Genomic DNA, 17931 nt, shown 5'->3' on the forward strand with positions numbered 1-17931 from the left:
TGATTGCCAGTCTCATCATAGGGAATAACTACCACCAGCTGCCCAGCCACTTAACCAGGACCAGCCAAGCTGACACACAAACTGAACTACCACAACCAATCACTACTTTTATATGGAAAGGAAAGAGACTTCAAATAAGCAAAGCACTATTGAAGAGGAAGAACAAAGTAGGAAGTCTCCCATTCCTGAATCTCAAAACCTACTATATAGCCACAGTAGTCAAAACAGATTGCTATTGGTATGATGACAGATGTACAGACCAGTGGAATAGAACTGAGAACCCAGAAATAGATCCATCAACCTATAGTCAGCTGATCTTTGACAAGCGGCTGAAATCTATTAAATGGGGAAGAGATTGTCTGTTTAACAAATGGTACTGGCAAAACTGGAATTCCATTTGCAGTAAAATGAACTAAGATCTATACCACACACCATACACAAAAACTAACTCCATATGGATCAAAGACTTAAATGTGAAACCTAAAGCTATAAATTTCCTCAAGGAAAAAATAGGGGCAAATTTAGGGGCCCTCATATATGACATGAAAGCTCAGGTGGCATAGCGCCTAAGGCATATGACTGCTAACCAGAAGGCTGGTAGTTTAAACCCACCAGCCACTCCTCAGAAGTCTATTTCCGTAGTGATATCACCTCAGAAACCCAAGGAGGGGTCGCTAGGAGTCAGATTCAACTCAATGGCAGTGACTTTTTTATATATGGCATAAATAGACTATCAATCATAACCCAAAATGCACAAACAGCAGAAGATCAACTAGATGAATAGGACCTTCTCAAATTAAATTTTTATGTACTTCCAAACACTTCTCCAAAAGAATCAAAAGAGAACCTACAGATTGGGAAAAAATGTTTGGCAATGACATATCTGACAAGGGACTTATCTCTAAAATTTATAGAAAACCCGAACACCTCAACAACAAAAAGACAAACAATTCAATTAAAAAATGGTCAGAAGATATGAATAGACACTTCACCAAAGAGGACAGTCAGGCGGCCAACAAACATATTAAGAAATGTTCATGATCATTAGCCATTAGAGAGATGCAAATCAAAGCAACAATGAGATAACATCTGGCCCCAGCACTAGTAGCAAAATTGAACAAGGCATAAAATAACAAATGCTATCAAGGATGCAGAGAGATTGAGACTCTCATACACTGCTGGTGGGACTGTAAAATGATACAACCACTGTGGAAAGCAGTATGATGATTCCTTAAACCCAGCAATCCCATTACTAGGTATACATCCTAAAGAAGTGAGAGCCAGGACAAGAACAGAGATATGCCCACTCATGTTCATTGCAGCACTATTTACAGTAGCAAAAAGATGGAAACAACCTAGGTGTGCCCATCAACAGAAGAATGGATAGCCAAACTATGGTACATACACACAATGGAATACTATGTAACCCTAAAGAATAATGTAGAATCTGCCTAACACTGCATAACATGGATCAACTTGGAGGACTTTATGCTGAGTGAAATAAGTCAATCACAGAAGGACAAATATCGTATTAGTCTCCTATTGTGAAAAATCAAGGAAAGGTTTATACATGAAACAAAACTTTCTTTGTTGGTTACAAGGGGTAGGAGGGGAGGGGAGGGAACACTGTTAGGTAGGGACAAGTATTGATTTGGGTGAAGGGAAGGGCAATGCACCAAATGTGAGTGATCAACATGGTGGCACTGAGGAAAAAAAAGGCATACAGAGGTACATGGAAGATATAGACAACAAAGATGAACCCTTTTGCACATACAGTACTGGGTTGTCAGGGATGGCAAACATTGATATATGGTGGATAGACAGGTAGATAGGTGAATGATCAGGTATGACTAGGCAGGGGGGAGTGTACCCATGACCATGTATAGGTTTGGCAAATGATGGTTCTACAAGCATATTTGTATGTTCTGTAAGAATGTCCGGGTATACAGTAGAGCTGACAAGGGACAAGGTTGTGGTGACTTCTTGGCCACAGCCAGCTACCCGGAGGGAGCAAGCAGTTGGACCTGTGGGCTCGGGACCATGGTCCCAGAGGACATTAAGCTCAATTGGCATAACATACTACATAGAAACATTGTTCCACATGCTACTTTGGTGAGTAATGACTGGGATCTTAAAAGCTTGCAAGCAGCCATCTAGATACAACAATGGGTCTCTATTCATCCACAGCAAAGAAGAAAACCAAAGATGCATGGAAACAATTAGTCCAAGGGACTGGTACATGATGCAATCCTCATGAATGACCATGAGACAAGAAGAACTAGATGGTGCCCAGCTACCACTGTCAACCATTTTGGAGAGGGATCTGTGTAGGAGATCCTGGATAGAGTGGGAGAACAATGTGGAACAAAACTCAAAATCATTAAAAAAAAAAAAACACCAGGTCTGCTGGTCTGATAGAGCCTGATGGAACATCTGAGACTATTGCTCCTAGCTGCCCTTAAGGTCTAGAATTGAACTCACTCCTGTGGCTTCCAGCCAAATAAAAGACAGGTATATGAGCTAAACATTTACGTCAGGTAGATACACTCCTTAGAGTGATCAATCATGAGAGAACAGAAGGGCAGTGTATGCATAGGGAGACGGTGGGGGGGTAGGAGTGCATGGGAGGAAAGGACACAGGGAAGACATAACTATGGGGAGGAAGTAAGAGAGCAATTACATTGTGTGAAATTGCAGTCAATGTCATGAGACAAAATGTATATGAACTGCTGTATGGAAAATGAATTTGCTCTATAAACTTTCACCCAAATCACAATAAAAATTTAAAAAAATGAAATGATTCAGACAATAATTAATAAAGACCAATAGGTGAGAGACAGCTGGGGACCAGGATATTCCTATCACATCAATTTCGCTGTGAAAGAATTTAGTTCTTACTTCACAGGGTAGTTCTAAACACTGAATAAATTAGTATCTGAAAAGCTTTCAACACCTTTTTTCTAAAATATTTAATGGTTTACTATGGTATATAGGGTTGTTGTTGTTGTTTGCCGTCGAGTCGGCCCCGACTCATAGCGACCCCTCCTTGGGTTTCCGAGGCAGTATCACTACGGAAGTAGGATTGCCCAACCTTCCTTGCGAGGAGTGGCTGGGGGGTTTGAACCGCCAGCCTTCTGGTTAGCAGTCAAGTGCCTTAGCCACTATGCTACCAGAGCTCCCTAGGTATATAGGGTACATCTTCAAAAATGGAGATGGTACATAATAAAACCTATAATCTTACATGACATATAATAAACATTTTTATATAGTAAAGTAAATGCGCAGTTATTATTACAGAATATTATACTAGTCAATTATATATTTTATACACTAAACAATTCAAAAGCTGGTGTAAGAAACCAACGATTCTCAGTGGTTACCAGGGGTAGGAGGGAGAAAGAAAAGGGGAAGCTTTTGTTTGTCGGGCACTGAGTTTATGCTAATGGTAGTGGAGTATTTTGGAAAAGGATAGCAATAATGGTGGGACAACATGAAAAATATCATCAGTGTCCCTGAGCTGTAAATGTGGAAGTTGTTATGTTGGTGAATGTCTTGATGTGCAGGTCTTTACCACAATAAAAGAAAAAAGAAAAAAAAAAAGCTATGTTTACTTGTTCTCCTACTGTTGCTAATACACAAGAAGAATGCAATCATCACTGCACTCAGAAGCAGAACTATTCCTTGCGCTTTCTATGTGACCAAGCAGTGACCAACTACACTGAATCCATGCCATGGAGTGTCGCCCCATCCAGGATGTACTGAACATGCTCCAAAAGGGGAGTACAAGAAAGGGAGAGTGAAAAGATGCAAAATAACTGCCCTGTGTGTCCAGTAATGCTGGTTTCCAGTCTAACTCAGAGCAGAGGTTATAAACTGGAGACTCAAGGACCAAATCCAGTCTACAGACATGTCATTCGTCACTCATAGTGTTTTTAAAATAAAATCGGACTAGTTGTCAACCTTTTGAAATGAGAAGAAATCATACAAAAATCTAGATTTCTGGCCTCTCTTGAAAAAGCCTGGCAACCCTGGGATCATTCTCCATGGCAAGAGTTAAACAGCACGGAGAATTGCAACTGCTCTGGAACAAGCCCAACCTACCTATGTTTTCTTCCATGTAACCAAAAGGGGCAGGACATTATCCCCCTTGACTGCTATCAAACTACCAAGCATTCAATTTCTGAGTCTCTAAATGAGCATCACATCAATTCCACTGTAAAACCACGGAATTTCCTCCCTTCGCCAAGCACTCACATGTGCCCCAGGAGCACCCTGAAGAGCTAGGATGCCTGGCAAATTCCAGGACTGAACTTGCAGAGCCCATGAAAACAAGGAACTGATAATCTGTTGGCACAGAATTACCTGGGGGGAGTTTCAGGCACAAATAGCACAGGAATCCAGAAAAGTCAAGTCAGTCAAATATTTACTGGGTACCTAATAGGGCATTAGGTTGAACCATTTGAAAATACCAATATGTAAGCAATGTCCCCCTACCAAAATGGCAATTCCACGCTATCAGCAGCCGTGGAGTTGGCCCCTGACTCACGGTGACACTGCATGTTACAGAGCAGAAATGCTCCACGGGGTTTTCTTGGCTGTAGTATTTATGGGAGCAATGTGACAAGCTTTTCTTGCTACCATGAAGAGGGTGGGAGACCTTAAGTGGTGCTAACAGTCAGTGTGCCAAAAGACTGGTGGCTCAAGTCCACCCAGACAAGCCTCAGAAGAAAGGCCTGGTGACCTACGTCTGAAACATCAGCCACTGAAAACCCTGTGGAGCACAGTTCTACCCTGACATGCATGGCGTTGCCATGAGTCAGAAGACAAATGGTTTATAAACAGGGTGAGACTTTTTTCTTTTTTTAATACAAGAATCACTCCTTCAGTGGCAACACACTATAACTGTGCCATACCAAAAACTCACTACTCTGAGTCAATTCCAACTCACTGAGATCACACTACCAGAAAATTAGGTCTATACCTGATACATGGGAGCTCTGCTGGTGAGTGCCTAAGGCACCTGACTGGTAACCAGAAGACTGGCAGTTCAAATCCACCAGGCACTCCTCAGAAGGAAGAGTGGGCAATCTACTTTTGTATGATACCAACTCGGAAACCCAAGGGGTCACTATGAGTCGGATCAGACTCGACGTCATATGATGACCAAGCACTTGGAATGTGACTAGTGTCACTGAGGAAATGAACTCTTATTTAACTTCAGATTTAAATTAATTTAAAAACTGATATACAATTCCATTATCAGAAAATTTATTTGGAACAAACTGAGTATGTGAATATCATTTTTCAACTATAAATTTTATGAAATCTAAATACAGATCAGGGAGCTCTGGTAGCGTAGTGCCTAAGGCACTTGAATGCTAACCAGAAGGTTGGCGGTTCAAACCCACCAGCCACTCCTCGGAAGGAAGATGACGCAATCTACTTCCATAGTGATACTGCCTCAGAAACCCAAGGAGGGGTCGCTATGAGTTGGGTCCGACTTGATGGCATATAATAACAACAAATACAGATCAAGTATGTCCAATGAAAATTTAGTGTCAAACTGAGACACATTGTAAATGTAAATGTAAAATAAACAGCAGATGTAAAGTATCTCATTAATCATTTTTTTGTCTTGAGTAACTGTAGAAATAATATTTTGGATATATTCAGTTAAATAGAACATAATAAATTTTTTAACTTTTTTAATAGGCTATTGGAAATTTTTTAAACTTACATATGTAGTTTGCATTATATTTCAACCAGACAGCACTTATCATGTAAAAACTGATGGATTTATACAAAAAGGTGCTTCATTCTAAGAAAAGATAAAACTGAAAATACCTGTTACCTCTAAAATTCAACCCCATTTACATAAGTTTAAAGTACATACAACTTTGAAAATACATAAATAGGGGAAAAATATATTCCTGAAATATTTCACAAATAAAACATAAGAAATTACAGTGTACCAAAAATATTAACAGTGAACTTAATGAAGCATTTAACAAACAGAAAAAACAAGGTTGTCATCCAACACTGTGAGATCAAGAGAGATAACCGAAGCCCCAAATACCTTTCTCAAGGGGATTTAACCACAGGATTATGATCTGAGTAGATCTAAGTCAGTTATTTAAGACAGACCAAAAATGACACAGGCAGAGAGTGTTTGACAATTCAGAAAACCGAGGCTGCGATTAGCCAAGTTATTCAAATTGTCTTTTTCATAAAAAAAGATCAAGAAAATTATTAAATCTTAAGAAAATTGGGAAGTTATAGAAAATTCAAAAATAAAGCTTAAGAAAAAAATGTAGTAGATTTTCTTTAGTCACAGAAATGTGTAGAGAGAGAAAACACGAGAATTTACAGGTTCTAAAAAATAGTGACTGCTTGAAGCGTGGGATGATTACATTGACAGGTATTATTTTCCAACCAACGTTGTTGTTGTTGTTATGTGCTGTCGAGTCGGACCAACGTTAGGCATCCTAAAAAAGGACAGTCCACCCATTGCCATGGAATTCAGAGTCATGTAAGTGACAAGCAGACCCAGAGAAGTACCTTTCAGAGGGATGATGTACTTCTGTGGGCTTTACATTTTGGCTCATATCATATGTAGAGGGAGTTTCTCAGCAAAAGGCAGTAAATCTTCAGTTAGGCGACTTCTGAGAATATAAACGAACCCTGTCCCTTTAAGTGGTAACCTAGCAACATGCTGAAGATTTACAATGCACCAACCCTTGGGAAGGGAAGAGGATTCAAATCCCAGAAGCAGGTGTTCACTGTCCTCTAAACTCCTGGCTTACTATGGGCAATGACAGACCGTAAAGTCATTCCAAAGCCCAAGATATTCCATTCCAAAAGGACAGTAGGGAGCATACACTTGAAGTGCTTACTATGGGCCAAAGGAGCCATGGCCATTAGAGTGGTTAAGCACTCTGCTGCTAATAGAAATGGTGGTGGCTCACACCCATGGGAGGAAGATGTGGCAGTCTATTTCTGTAAAGATTACAGCCTTGGAAATCCTATAGGGCAATTCTACATTGTCCTAATCAGGTCACTATGAGTTGGAATCAACTTGATGGCAATAGGTACGATGTGTCAGGTATTAAATGGTCTCATGTCTGCAAGGTAAATAATCTCTCCATCTTACTGATAAGAAACTGGTTAAGAGCATCTAAGTGACTTGCCCAAGGACTCACAGCTAATGCTAAAGCTGGTACTTGAACCAGTGATTGAAAACCCACGTCTAGATTCTTTTCACCATACTACAACATAGTTCCGATCCAAGCACATGCACCCTTGAGGACGGCTACAACCTAACCCCAGAATACAAAGCACTGCTGAAAATCAAAAAGGAGTGGAGAAAAATGAAACGGAAAATAGAAAAACAAGAGAGGGAGTCAACAATAACAAAAGTTGGTCTTTGAAAAGATCGACACAATTGACAAACCTCTAGCTAGACTGACTGAGGAGAAAAAGACTCAAATTACTAAAATCAGAAAGTGAGGGCATCAATATTGACCTTATAGAAATAAAAAGGGGAATGCTAAGAACAATGGTACGCCAACAAATTAAACAACCCAAATGAAATTAACAAATTCTTAAAAACACACAAACTACCAAAACTAACTCAAGAAGAAATAGAAAATCTGAACAAACCTGTAAGAGATAAAGATATTGAACCAGTAATCAAAAACCTCCCAACAAACAAAAGCTCAGAACCAAATGGCCTCACTGATGAATTCTATGAAAAATTTAAGCAAGAATTAACACCAATCCTTCTCAAAGTCTTCTGAAACTCAGAAGGGGAAGAAACACTTCCTTACTCATTCTATGAGGCCAGCATTACCCTGACAACCAAAGTCTGACAGCAGCATCAGAAGAAACCTACACACCAATAGCCTCACGGATTTAGATGTAAAAGCCCTCAACAAAATACCACCCACACAATCTAGCAACAACACAGTAAAAGGGTTCTATACCACCACCGAGTGGGACTTATCCCAGGGGTGCAAAGGTAGTTCAACATACAAAATTCAGTCAGTCAATGCAAACAACATTAATAGAATGACGGGGGGGGGGGATTTCAATTGATACAGAGAAAGCATTAGACAAAATCCAACCTCCACTCCTGATAAAAAACACTCAGAAAACTAAGGATAGAACTTGATAAACGGTATTTATGAAAAACCCAAACTAACATCATCCTTAATGGTGAAAAGACTGAAAATTTTCCCCTTAAGATCAAAAACTAAATAAGGGTACCTGCTCTTATCACTGCTACTCAACACTGTACTCGTTCCAGGAAGAGCACCTAGGCAAGGAAATAAATAAAAGGCATCCAAACTGGAAAAGAAGAAGTAAAATTATCTCTAGTTGCAGATTACATGATCTTTTGTATAGAAAACCCTAACAAATCCACAAAATAAACTATTACAGCTAATGAACAAATTCAGCAAAGTTGCAACATACAAGATCAACATAAAAACCAACTGAATTTCTATAGATTTAAAATGTGCAACCCAAAAAGAAAATTAAGAAAACAATTCCATTTTTCTTAGCATCAAAAAGAACCAAACACTTAGGAGTAAGTTTAGCAGAGGCGGTGCAAACATGTACACTGAACACTGTAAAACACCACTGCAAGAAACGAAAGACACACATAAAGGATCAGAAGCCTTGAGAATGCTAAAACGTCCATGAATCTGAAACAGGGACCTTTTTGGCAAAAATGGAAAATCTGATCCTAAAATTCACATGGAATTTCGAGGGATGCTGAGCAGCCAAAACAATCTTGACAAAGAAGAAGGCTGGAGGACTCACATTGCCTACATGAAACCTCGCCACAAAGGTCTTCAAACAGTGTGGTACCGGCATTAAGGACAAGCATACAGGTTAACGGCATAGAATTCAGAGTCCAGAAATAAACCCATGCATCTACAGTCCATTGCTTTTTCTTTTTTTAAATAGTATTATGTTGCATTTAAGGTGAAAATTTACACAGAACATGAGGTTTCTAGTTAACAAGTTCCACGCAAAGTATTCAGTGACATTGGTTACATTTCTCACAATGTGCATCATTCTCATTCACTCAGTTCTGGGTGAACCATTTCCAGTATTCTAGTTTCCCTGTTTCCTTACCTTCTCATCTGTGCTTTAATTTTTTTTTTTTTTTTAACACTTTATTGTGCTTTAGGTGGAAGTTTACACAGCAATAGTTTTCCAGTCAGTAAGTCACACTCAAATTGTTCTGTGATATTGGCTGCAATCTCTGCAATGTGTCAGCACTCTCTCCAGTTCTACCCTGGGTTCCATGTTTCCATTTGTCTAGCTGCCCTCACCCTCCCTGCCTTCTCATCCTGGCTTGTAGGCAAATGCTGCCCTTTGGTCTCACATGGTTAACAGTTCTAAGAAGCACATTCCTCACAGGTGGTGTTGTTCGTTATACAAACCAAAACCAAACTCACGGCTGTTGAGTCAATTTTGACTCATAGTGACCCCTCCTTGGGTTTCCGAGGTGGTATCACTATCGAAGTAGATTGCCCCACCTCCCTTCTGAGGAGTGGCTGGTGGGTTTGAACTGCCAGCCTTCTGCGTAGCAGTCAAATGCCAGTTTATTATTTGGCTGAAAGGTGACCTCTGGGAGTGGCTTCAGTTCCAAGTGAGAAGGGTGTCTTTGGGCAATAATCTCAGGGTTTTCTCCAGTCTCTATCAGACTAGTAAGTCTGGTCTTTTTTATGAATTTGATTTTTGTTCTACATTTTCCTCTCATTCTAATTGAGATCTTCTATTGTGTCTCAGTCAGAGAGATCAGTAATGACAGCTGGGCAGCAATTGATCTTAACAAGTCCATTAAAAGAGGGAAAAATAGTCTTTTCAATAAATGGTGCTGGGTCAAGCACATGCAAAAGAATAAAGCTGGACTCTTCCCTTACGCCACACATAAAAATTAACTCAAAATGGATCAAAGATCAAAACACAGTCGCATGCAACGTAACATTCATTCATGCAATGTCCAACCACTATGTGTCCGTGGTCCCAAGCCCTACAAAGCGGATTATATTAAAAATTTGAGGTACATGTAATGGCTCGTAATAACATATGGATGCTACTTTATGGCACATATCAAAACATTATTATTACTGTATAATTATGCTAAAGATGTTTTAGTCTACATGGAAGTGTTGCTTCAATGCTTTTATGCATAGAAAGGTACACTGTATACTATATTCTAAGACAAATATTTGACTAACATTAGATATGAACCATACCTAATTGTTCCAACTTACATACAAATTCCACTTAAAGACAGACTTAGGAATAGAACTTGTTTGTAATATGGGGACTCCCTGTATCATATGGTATTCACACAACACCCACATCATATAATGTCCTATTTCACAGAACATACTGTGACTATTAAGTGACATATGAGTATATCAGAGTTAATGCTAAAGTACAACTAAACACCTCATGGGATTTGGTTCCTTGGTTTGTAGGTTTAGAGTCGTGGTTTCATGGGATAGCCCAATTAACTGGCCTAAGAACATATTTAGTGGTCCTGTTCTACCTCCTAGTTTATTACATAGTGCCTGGGATCTTAAAAGCTTACAAGTGGCCATCTAAGATACAACTGGTCTTTATTCACCTAGAGCAACAGAGGAAGAAGTAGAGCTAGGAATAGGAGAAGGATATGGAATGTGTAGGCTAACTGCCATCCTAAACAACTGCCTCCTTTGTCATGAGACCAGAAGAATTGGCTGGTGCCTGGCTACCATTTACTGAACATTCTGATCAAAGATTCCATAGAAGAATCCTAAGCAAAAGGGGGGAAATGCAGATCAAAATTTCAAATTCTCATGGACTCTAAACTTTCTGAAGCCAAGGAAGGTAGATGAATCCGTGAAACTACTGCACTGGTTTCATCTTTAAACTTAAATAAAAAATATCCCCTGAAGTCTTCTAAAATCAAACAACAGTTTTGCTTACCTAGTAAAAACAGTCTGCTTTGAGCATCATGCTCTTTTAAGAACATGGGATCAAATGGACAACATCAACTTGAAAGATTAGATAAGCACCTTAGGGTGCAGTGAGTTTATGTTAATGAGGGAAGAATATCTTAGAAAAGAAGGGTGAGAATGGTTGTACCACTCAAAGAATGTAATCAATGTCAGTGTACATGTAGAAACTGTTGGTATATGTTTTACTGGGCATATTCTCAGCAACGACAACAAAATAAATAAAAGTTAGGGAAAAAAGAACACACACCAAAGAACTATCAGAAGAAAACAAAGGTGTAAATCTTCATGACCCTGGATTCTACAATGGCTTCTTAGGTATGATACCAAAAGCATAAACAAAAAAAGAGAAATCAGATAAACCAGACTTAATCAAAATTAAAAGCTTTTTGTGTATCAAAGAACACTATCAATTGAGTGAAAAGAATGGGAGAAAATATTTGCAAATCATATATTTGACAAGGGTTTAGTATCCAAAAAAAAAGAAAAAAGCCCTCTTAAAATTCAACAACAAAAAGACAACCCAAATAAAAATTGGGGAAAGGACTTGAATAGACATTTCTCTGAATAGATATATAAATGACCAACATCATTAGTCATTAGGGAAATGCAAATCAAAACCACAATGAGGTTCTACTTCAGACCCACTGGGATGGCTATAATTTAAAAAATTTAAAAAAGAAAAGCATGCAGAGAAATTTAAATTCTTATATATTGCTGGTGGGAATGTAAAATGGTACAGCTACAGTGGAAAATAGTTTGGTGGTTCCTCAAAATGTTAAACATAGAATTCCCATAGGACCCGGCATTTCTACTCCTAGTTTATATTCAAAAGAACTAAAAACAGGTGTTCAGACAAAAAGTACACAGCAGCACTAGCCACAATAGCTAAAGGTGGAAACAATTCCAATGCCCATTGACAGACAAAGAAGTAAACAAATGTGGTACAGTTTGCTTGTGGTATATACAGTAAGTCCCTGGGTTACCAACACCCAACTTACAGACACTATGTCCTTGGCATTTAATGCAATGCAAATTTCCCCTCACTTTCAAACATGAACCAATCCCCCTACTCTAACAAATTCTTCATCACAAACACCTTCACTTTGTATTCTTGTGGCTTTTAAATCACTGAAAAAACTTCAAGCCTTTTCTTGCACTAAAGTAAGAATAAATAAGAATTGTATGTACCTGTTTGCGAATTAGCTATAATTTCTTAAAGTCAGTTAAGAGCAAATCTGGTTCGTAATCTGAGGACAGCTGCACAATGGAATATTACTCAGCCATATAAAGAAACAAAGTACAAATACATCTATGACATGGACAAACCCTGAAAACACTGTGCTATGTCAAAGAAGCCAGGCACAAAAGGCCACATATTGTATGTTTCCACTTAATGAAATATCCAGGATAGGTAAATCCATAGAGATAGAAACTAGATTAGTGGTTACCAGGACTAAGAGGGTGGGAGAATGGGGAGTTATTGTTTATGGGGTACTCAGTTTCTGTTTGGGGTGATGAAAAGTTTTTGAAAGTAGACAGTGGTGATGGGTATACAACCTAGTGGAATGTACCAAGCACCAATGAATTGTACACTTTACAATGACATGGAAAAAACAAGAAATTTCAAGAGTAACAAAGCAATAAATATTTCTCATTTTCACGGTCCTTTTGCTCTTTATATGTGATAGTAGATTCTGCAAGCCAGGTTGTCAGGACCATGCCCAGCCCTGCCGTCTGAGGTGAAGGTCGCACCTACCTCCAATTCCTCGAATATTATTGTCCTTTGTTAGAATAGCCTCAGCATGGAATACCAAAACTGGAATTCTCCTGCAGCCTCCAGTCCACATGATACATGGATGATCCCTGTAACAGTAACAAAAAGCTACATTAATTCACAGCTCAAAATCTGAATTATTGCATTTTTCACATATAATGCACCCACACAAATAACACGCACGCACACAGCACTCATAGGAAACTAATGGAAAAGGGGTTGCACTGTTTACAAAACTATAACATGCATCTTACTTGTTTAAAGATACAGCAACTGCTGGGCAGATCACTGTGGTTTTCTGCTTAACATCTTTCCCCCTCCTTCTGGAACAAGAACCCCAAATGTTCCATAGGAAAACACTTATTTCCCATTCCTAGCCAATGTGATTCGTCTAAGATTAACTCCAACCCTGTTCCAGGGACAGGCCTTGATTGGTTTTAGCCAATCAGGGCATTCCATCACTAGTCATAGTGACTGGTTCAAGATGGGTACATTGACAAGGGTCAATGACCATTAAGGAGACTTCCTCTGAGATCTCTGAGAAAGTGATGCTTTCTTTCTCCTCTGTAGCAACTACATGAGATGGCCTCTTTTCCCTGGATGATGCAGTAGGGGAATCACAGGTCTGGAACTGCCATAGCCCTTTTGTGACCCTGAATGAATGAGCCTGGGGCTGCTGGTAAAGGAGGAAGTCAGTGGGAGCCTGCTTGAAGGATGGCAAGAAATTAGACCCAGGGCAATAAACTCTGAGTTGCAGAACCAAGCCTTGACTAAATATGAGAGTTAATAATTTCTCTTTGTTATTTAGGACAATCTGAGTGAACTTTTGGTTGCTTGCATCATAAAGAATCCTAAATTAAGTATTCACTATAATTTATATGCCCCCTTTAGAACCTATAGGAATTAACACATTTGAATTAACAGCATTAGTAAAGAATACTGAATATACCAGGGACTTTCAGAAAAATGAATAAGTATGTCTTGGAGGAAGTATAGCCAGAATGTTTCTTAGAAGCAAGGATGGTGAGACTTCATCTCACTTACTTTGGACAAGTTATCAGGAGGAACCAATCTCTGAAGAACATCACCTTGATTGGTCAGTGAAAAAGAGGAAGACCCTCAATGAGATGGACTGACACAGTGACTGCAACAATGAGCTCAACATAGCAACGACTGTTAAGATGACACAGGACCAGGTAATGTCTCATCCTATTATACATGGAGTTGCTACAAGTCAGAGCTGACTCACAATGGCACCCAACACAATAACAACAACAAAAGACCCTACAGTCCCTTCACAAGTCAATTTGATGACCAATTATAAGATCCTGAGCCAAAAAACAAACCAAACCCACTACTATCGAGTCAATTCTGACTCACAGCGACCCTACAACACACAGCAGAAATACACCATAGGATTTCCATAGGATTTCCAATCTTTATAGAAGCAGACTGCCTCATTTTTCTCCTGCAGAGCAGTTGGTGGGTTAGAACTTCTGACCTTTTGGTTAACACCTGAATGCTTAATCACTGCACTACAAGAGCTCCTTAGATTCTGAGCCAGGAACCCTAAATTAATACAAGCACCTCGATTAAAACTACATATTTTTTAAAAAGCCTATACTAAATGGTAAGGAGCTCTGGTGGTATAGAGGGTAAGGCATCTGGATGCTAACCAGAAGGCTGGTGGTTCAAACTCACCAGCTGTTCTGCAGGAAGAAGTAATCTACTTCCATAAAGATTCACAGCCTTGGAAACCCAATGGGGGTCGTGATAAGTCAGAATCAACTTGATAGCAGTGGGTTTGGTGGTCTGGTTATACTAAATGTTACAAGGTACAATTTCCTCCAGTATAAAACCATATAACAGAAAGTAACTTCTGATTTTATTCTCTGCTCCTGTCCTCAGAAAATCTCAGCTGAATCTAAAACAGATGGATATTTACTCATAGACTAGGAATATGTCCAACCTCCTTCAGGCACAGAGGTGGAAGAGGAAAGAAAACTATATGAATTGAGACCCTCCTATACGCCAAGATATGGGAGCCTTGGTAGCATAGTGCCTAAGGCCTTGACTGCTAACCAGAAGGCTGGCGGTTCAAACCTACCACCCACTCCTCAGAAGGAAGATGGGGCAATCTACTTCCGTAGTGATACTGCCTTGGAAACCCATGGAGGGGTCGCTATGAGTCAGGTCCGACTCGACGGCACATAACAACAACAACAACAATATGCCAAGAATTAACTAAGAGCTTTCACACATTACCTTACTTAATCCTCTTGACCTTATGAAGAAAAGGAATCATCACAGAGAAGTAACTTATTGAAGTCCATGTAGCTGGTTAAGTAAGGGAACCAGGATTTGAGCCTCAATGTCTGTGCTCTTTCTATACTTTGCCTCCCTACTCACATTTCTGTGATATTCTGTATATCGAAACCTTGAACTCAACCCTTCCAGAACTTAATCAACTCTTTCAATTGAGTAAGACTCAATTCATTTAGCCAAGATTCACATTGCTCTTACAAACTCACATGACCACACCCATTAACAAAGGCCATACCACAAATGTCAGGGCCAAGTCAGACTCTCAACTCAAGATAAAAAACATCTACACTTTGAATGCACGGGCTGCCAAGCTACCAACGTTAGAAGTAAAGCAGCATTTCAACTTAGGATGAGCTGCCAACAGCCTTTTAGTGAGGAAGGCAATGTGGGCACCATTCCTAGTTCATTTCCTGTTTTCTAAAAATGGAATGTGGATGCTTATTGTTCTTGCTCTTTGACTTGAGCATAGTGCCCATTTGTGAGAAACAGTGTTTACGGGGTACATTTTTCAGCAGAAGTATCTGTGGTTTGCTTGTTTTAAATCTTAAACACCTGTACAAATGCGGGCACGGGCCCAGATGCTTCCTATCATCTCTTCCAGCTCTAATTTCCCACTGTATTTCTAAGTCAGAGGATAGACGAAAACAAGCAGCCAAAACTACGAAGTCTTGGATGGAAACTCTGGAAACTCTCCAGTTCCTTGTCAACACAGCACTTGCTACAAACTGGCACCACTGTGCCATAATAGCTCTGGCAAACAACGGATTACTGATGCAAGTGAAAAAGCCTGACAAGAGTTAGGAACACAATTAACAGATACACAACTGAGAAGAGTCCAGGTTCTTACCATGCAGGGAAAGCCAAATCCCAGACAGAGAAATCTTTTCACTTGCTACTGAAAAGGTTAAATTGTCGTTGGATGTTATTGAGTCCATTCCAACGCACAGAAACCCCATGAAACAGACAGAACTAGCTCACGGGGTTTTCTAGGCCGTAATCTTCGTGGAAGCAGATCGCCAAGTTTTTCTCCCACAGAGGTGCTGGGTGGGTTCACACTGCCAACCTTCTGGTTTGCAGCTGAGCACTTAACCATCACACCACCACAGCTCCTTATGAAAAAGTAAGACCCAGGTCCACTGCCACTGAGTCAGTTCCAAATCATGGTGACTCTACAGGTCAGAGAAGAACTCTGTCTGAGGCTGTAAATCTTTCCAGAAACAGACTGCCACATCTTTTCCCCACAGGAGTGGCTGGTGGGTTCAAACCACTGACCTTCTGGTTAACCACTATGCTACCAGGGCTCTGATGAAAAGTAAGAGAGGGAGCAAATTAAATTTAATTAGTTGTTGTTATGTGCCATGGAGTCAGACCCAACTCATAGCGACCCCTCCTTGGGTTTCCAAGGCAGTACCACCACAGAAGTAGATTGCCCCATCTTCCTTCCAAGGAGTGGCTAGTGGGTTTGAACCGCCAGCCTTCTAGTTAGCAGCCAAGTGCCTTAACCACTACGCTACCAGAGCTCTCTATTAATTAGTATGTCAACTAAAAAATTAAAAGCTGATGCTAAATTGTCATGATAATCATGCTCCCACCAGGTGGTGCTAAAGGGAAAAGTGAAAATTGGGACTTTAAATTTTCATACACAGCAGAAGCTGGTATATATTAAGAAAAATCTACATTTTCAGGCAAGAAAGAGCAAAGGGTTTGAAAGATTAATGACAGAAGTAAACCAGCTGTAATGTACATTTCACTTACAGCCTAAGAACACTTCAGTTTTTAAGAAGCAATTTCCTAAGGAATAAACCTCACTCACTCCCAGGCACTAGCGGACAAAACACAAAGAAAGCAGCTTTTGCGTCCCTGCTTCTGTGTTTATTCACACCATTTCCCCTGTTATAAATTACTTCCTCACTTCTCTTTGCTTTTTTAAAATCCCACCCTTAAGGCCCAGCTCAAGTCTCATCACCACCATGGAGACTCACCCAGTGTCTCTGGCCCAGTGTGACTCCTTCCTTCTCTGAATTTTTGCAGCACTCACTGTATGATCATTTGTTCATGATCTTTGTAACTGATATAAAGCCAGCTTTTATGACAGAAATTAAAATGATTTTTTTAATTGGAAAGATTGTATCAAATTCTTACATGAAAGTTTCCACATCTACATATAAATTTGTATTCAAACCCACCAGCTGTTCCGTAGGAGAAAGATGAGGCAATCTACTTCTGTAAAAGATATACAGCTTTGGAAACCCAATGGGGGTCACTATGAATCAGAATCAACTCAATGGCAGTGGGTTCTTGGTTTTTACCATTACTATTTGAAATAACGCCATGCAAATACGGACAGCTCAGTTCTATCCCTAAAGTCCAGGACTGCAAAGTATTAATACTTTAATACAGCCTAGCTGAGAAGAGGATGTGGAATGAGGGATATCACTGTTAATAGCAGATGGATCTTGGCTGAAAGAAAAGAATACCAAAAAGATGTTTATCTGTGTCTTATTGACTATGTAAAGGCATTTGACTGTGCAGATCATAATAAATTATAGATAGCACTGCAAAGAATCGGAATTCCAGAACACATAATTGTGCTCATAAGAACCTGTCATAGACCAGGAGGCTATTGTTTGAACAGAACAAGGGGATACTGCATAGTTTAAAATCAGGAAGGGTGTGCATCAGGGTTGTATCCTTTCACCACACTTTTTCAATCTGTAGGCTGAGCAAATAATCCAAGAAGCTGGGCTATATGAAAAAGAACATGACATCAGGATTGGAGGAAAACTCATTAACAACTTGCGATACACAGAA

At 39.7% G+C, this 17931-nt stretch overlaps 1 protein-coding gene across 1 annotated transcript in view; it reads right to left on the reverse strand.

Annotated features, from left to right (window-relative positions):
- Positions 1-17931, reverse strand: part of TTLL5 (tubulin tyrosine ligase like 5) — a 305298-nt gene that overhangs the window by 282243 nt on the left and 5124 nt on the right. The window contains exon 2 of the mRNA XM_042781014.1: positions 12778-12884. Coding sequence (XP_042636948.1) covers positions 12778-12884 — 107 coding nt within the window. The remainder of the gene's footprint in view (positions 1-12777; positions 12885-17931) is intronic.

Source organism: Orycteropus afer, unplaced genomic scaffold, assembly GCF_000298275.1.
Source record: "Orycteropus afer afer isolate SDZICR_OR568_19922 unplaced genomic scaffold, OryAfe1.0 scaffold00079, whole genome shotgun sequence".
NCBI classification, from domain to species: domain Eukaryota; kingdom Metazoa; phylum Chordata; class Mammalia; order Tubulidentata; family Orycteropodidae; genus Orycteropus; species Orycteropus afer.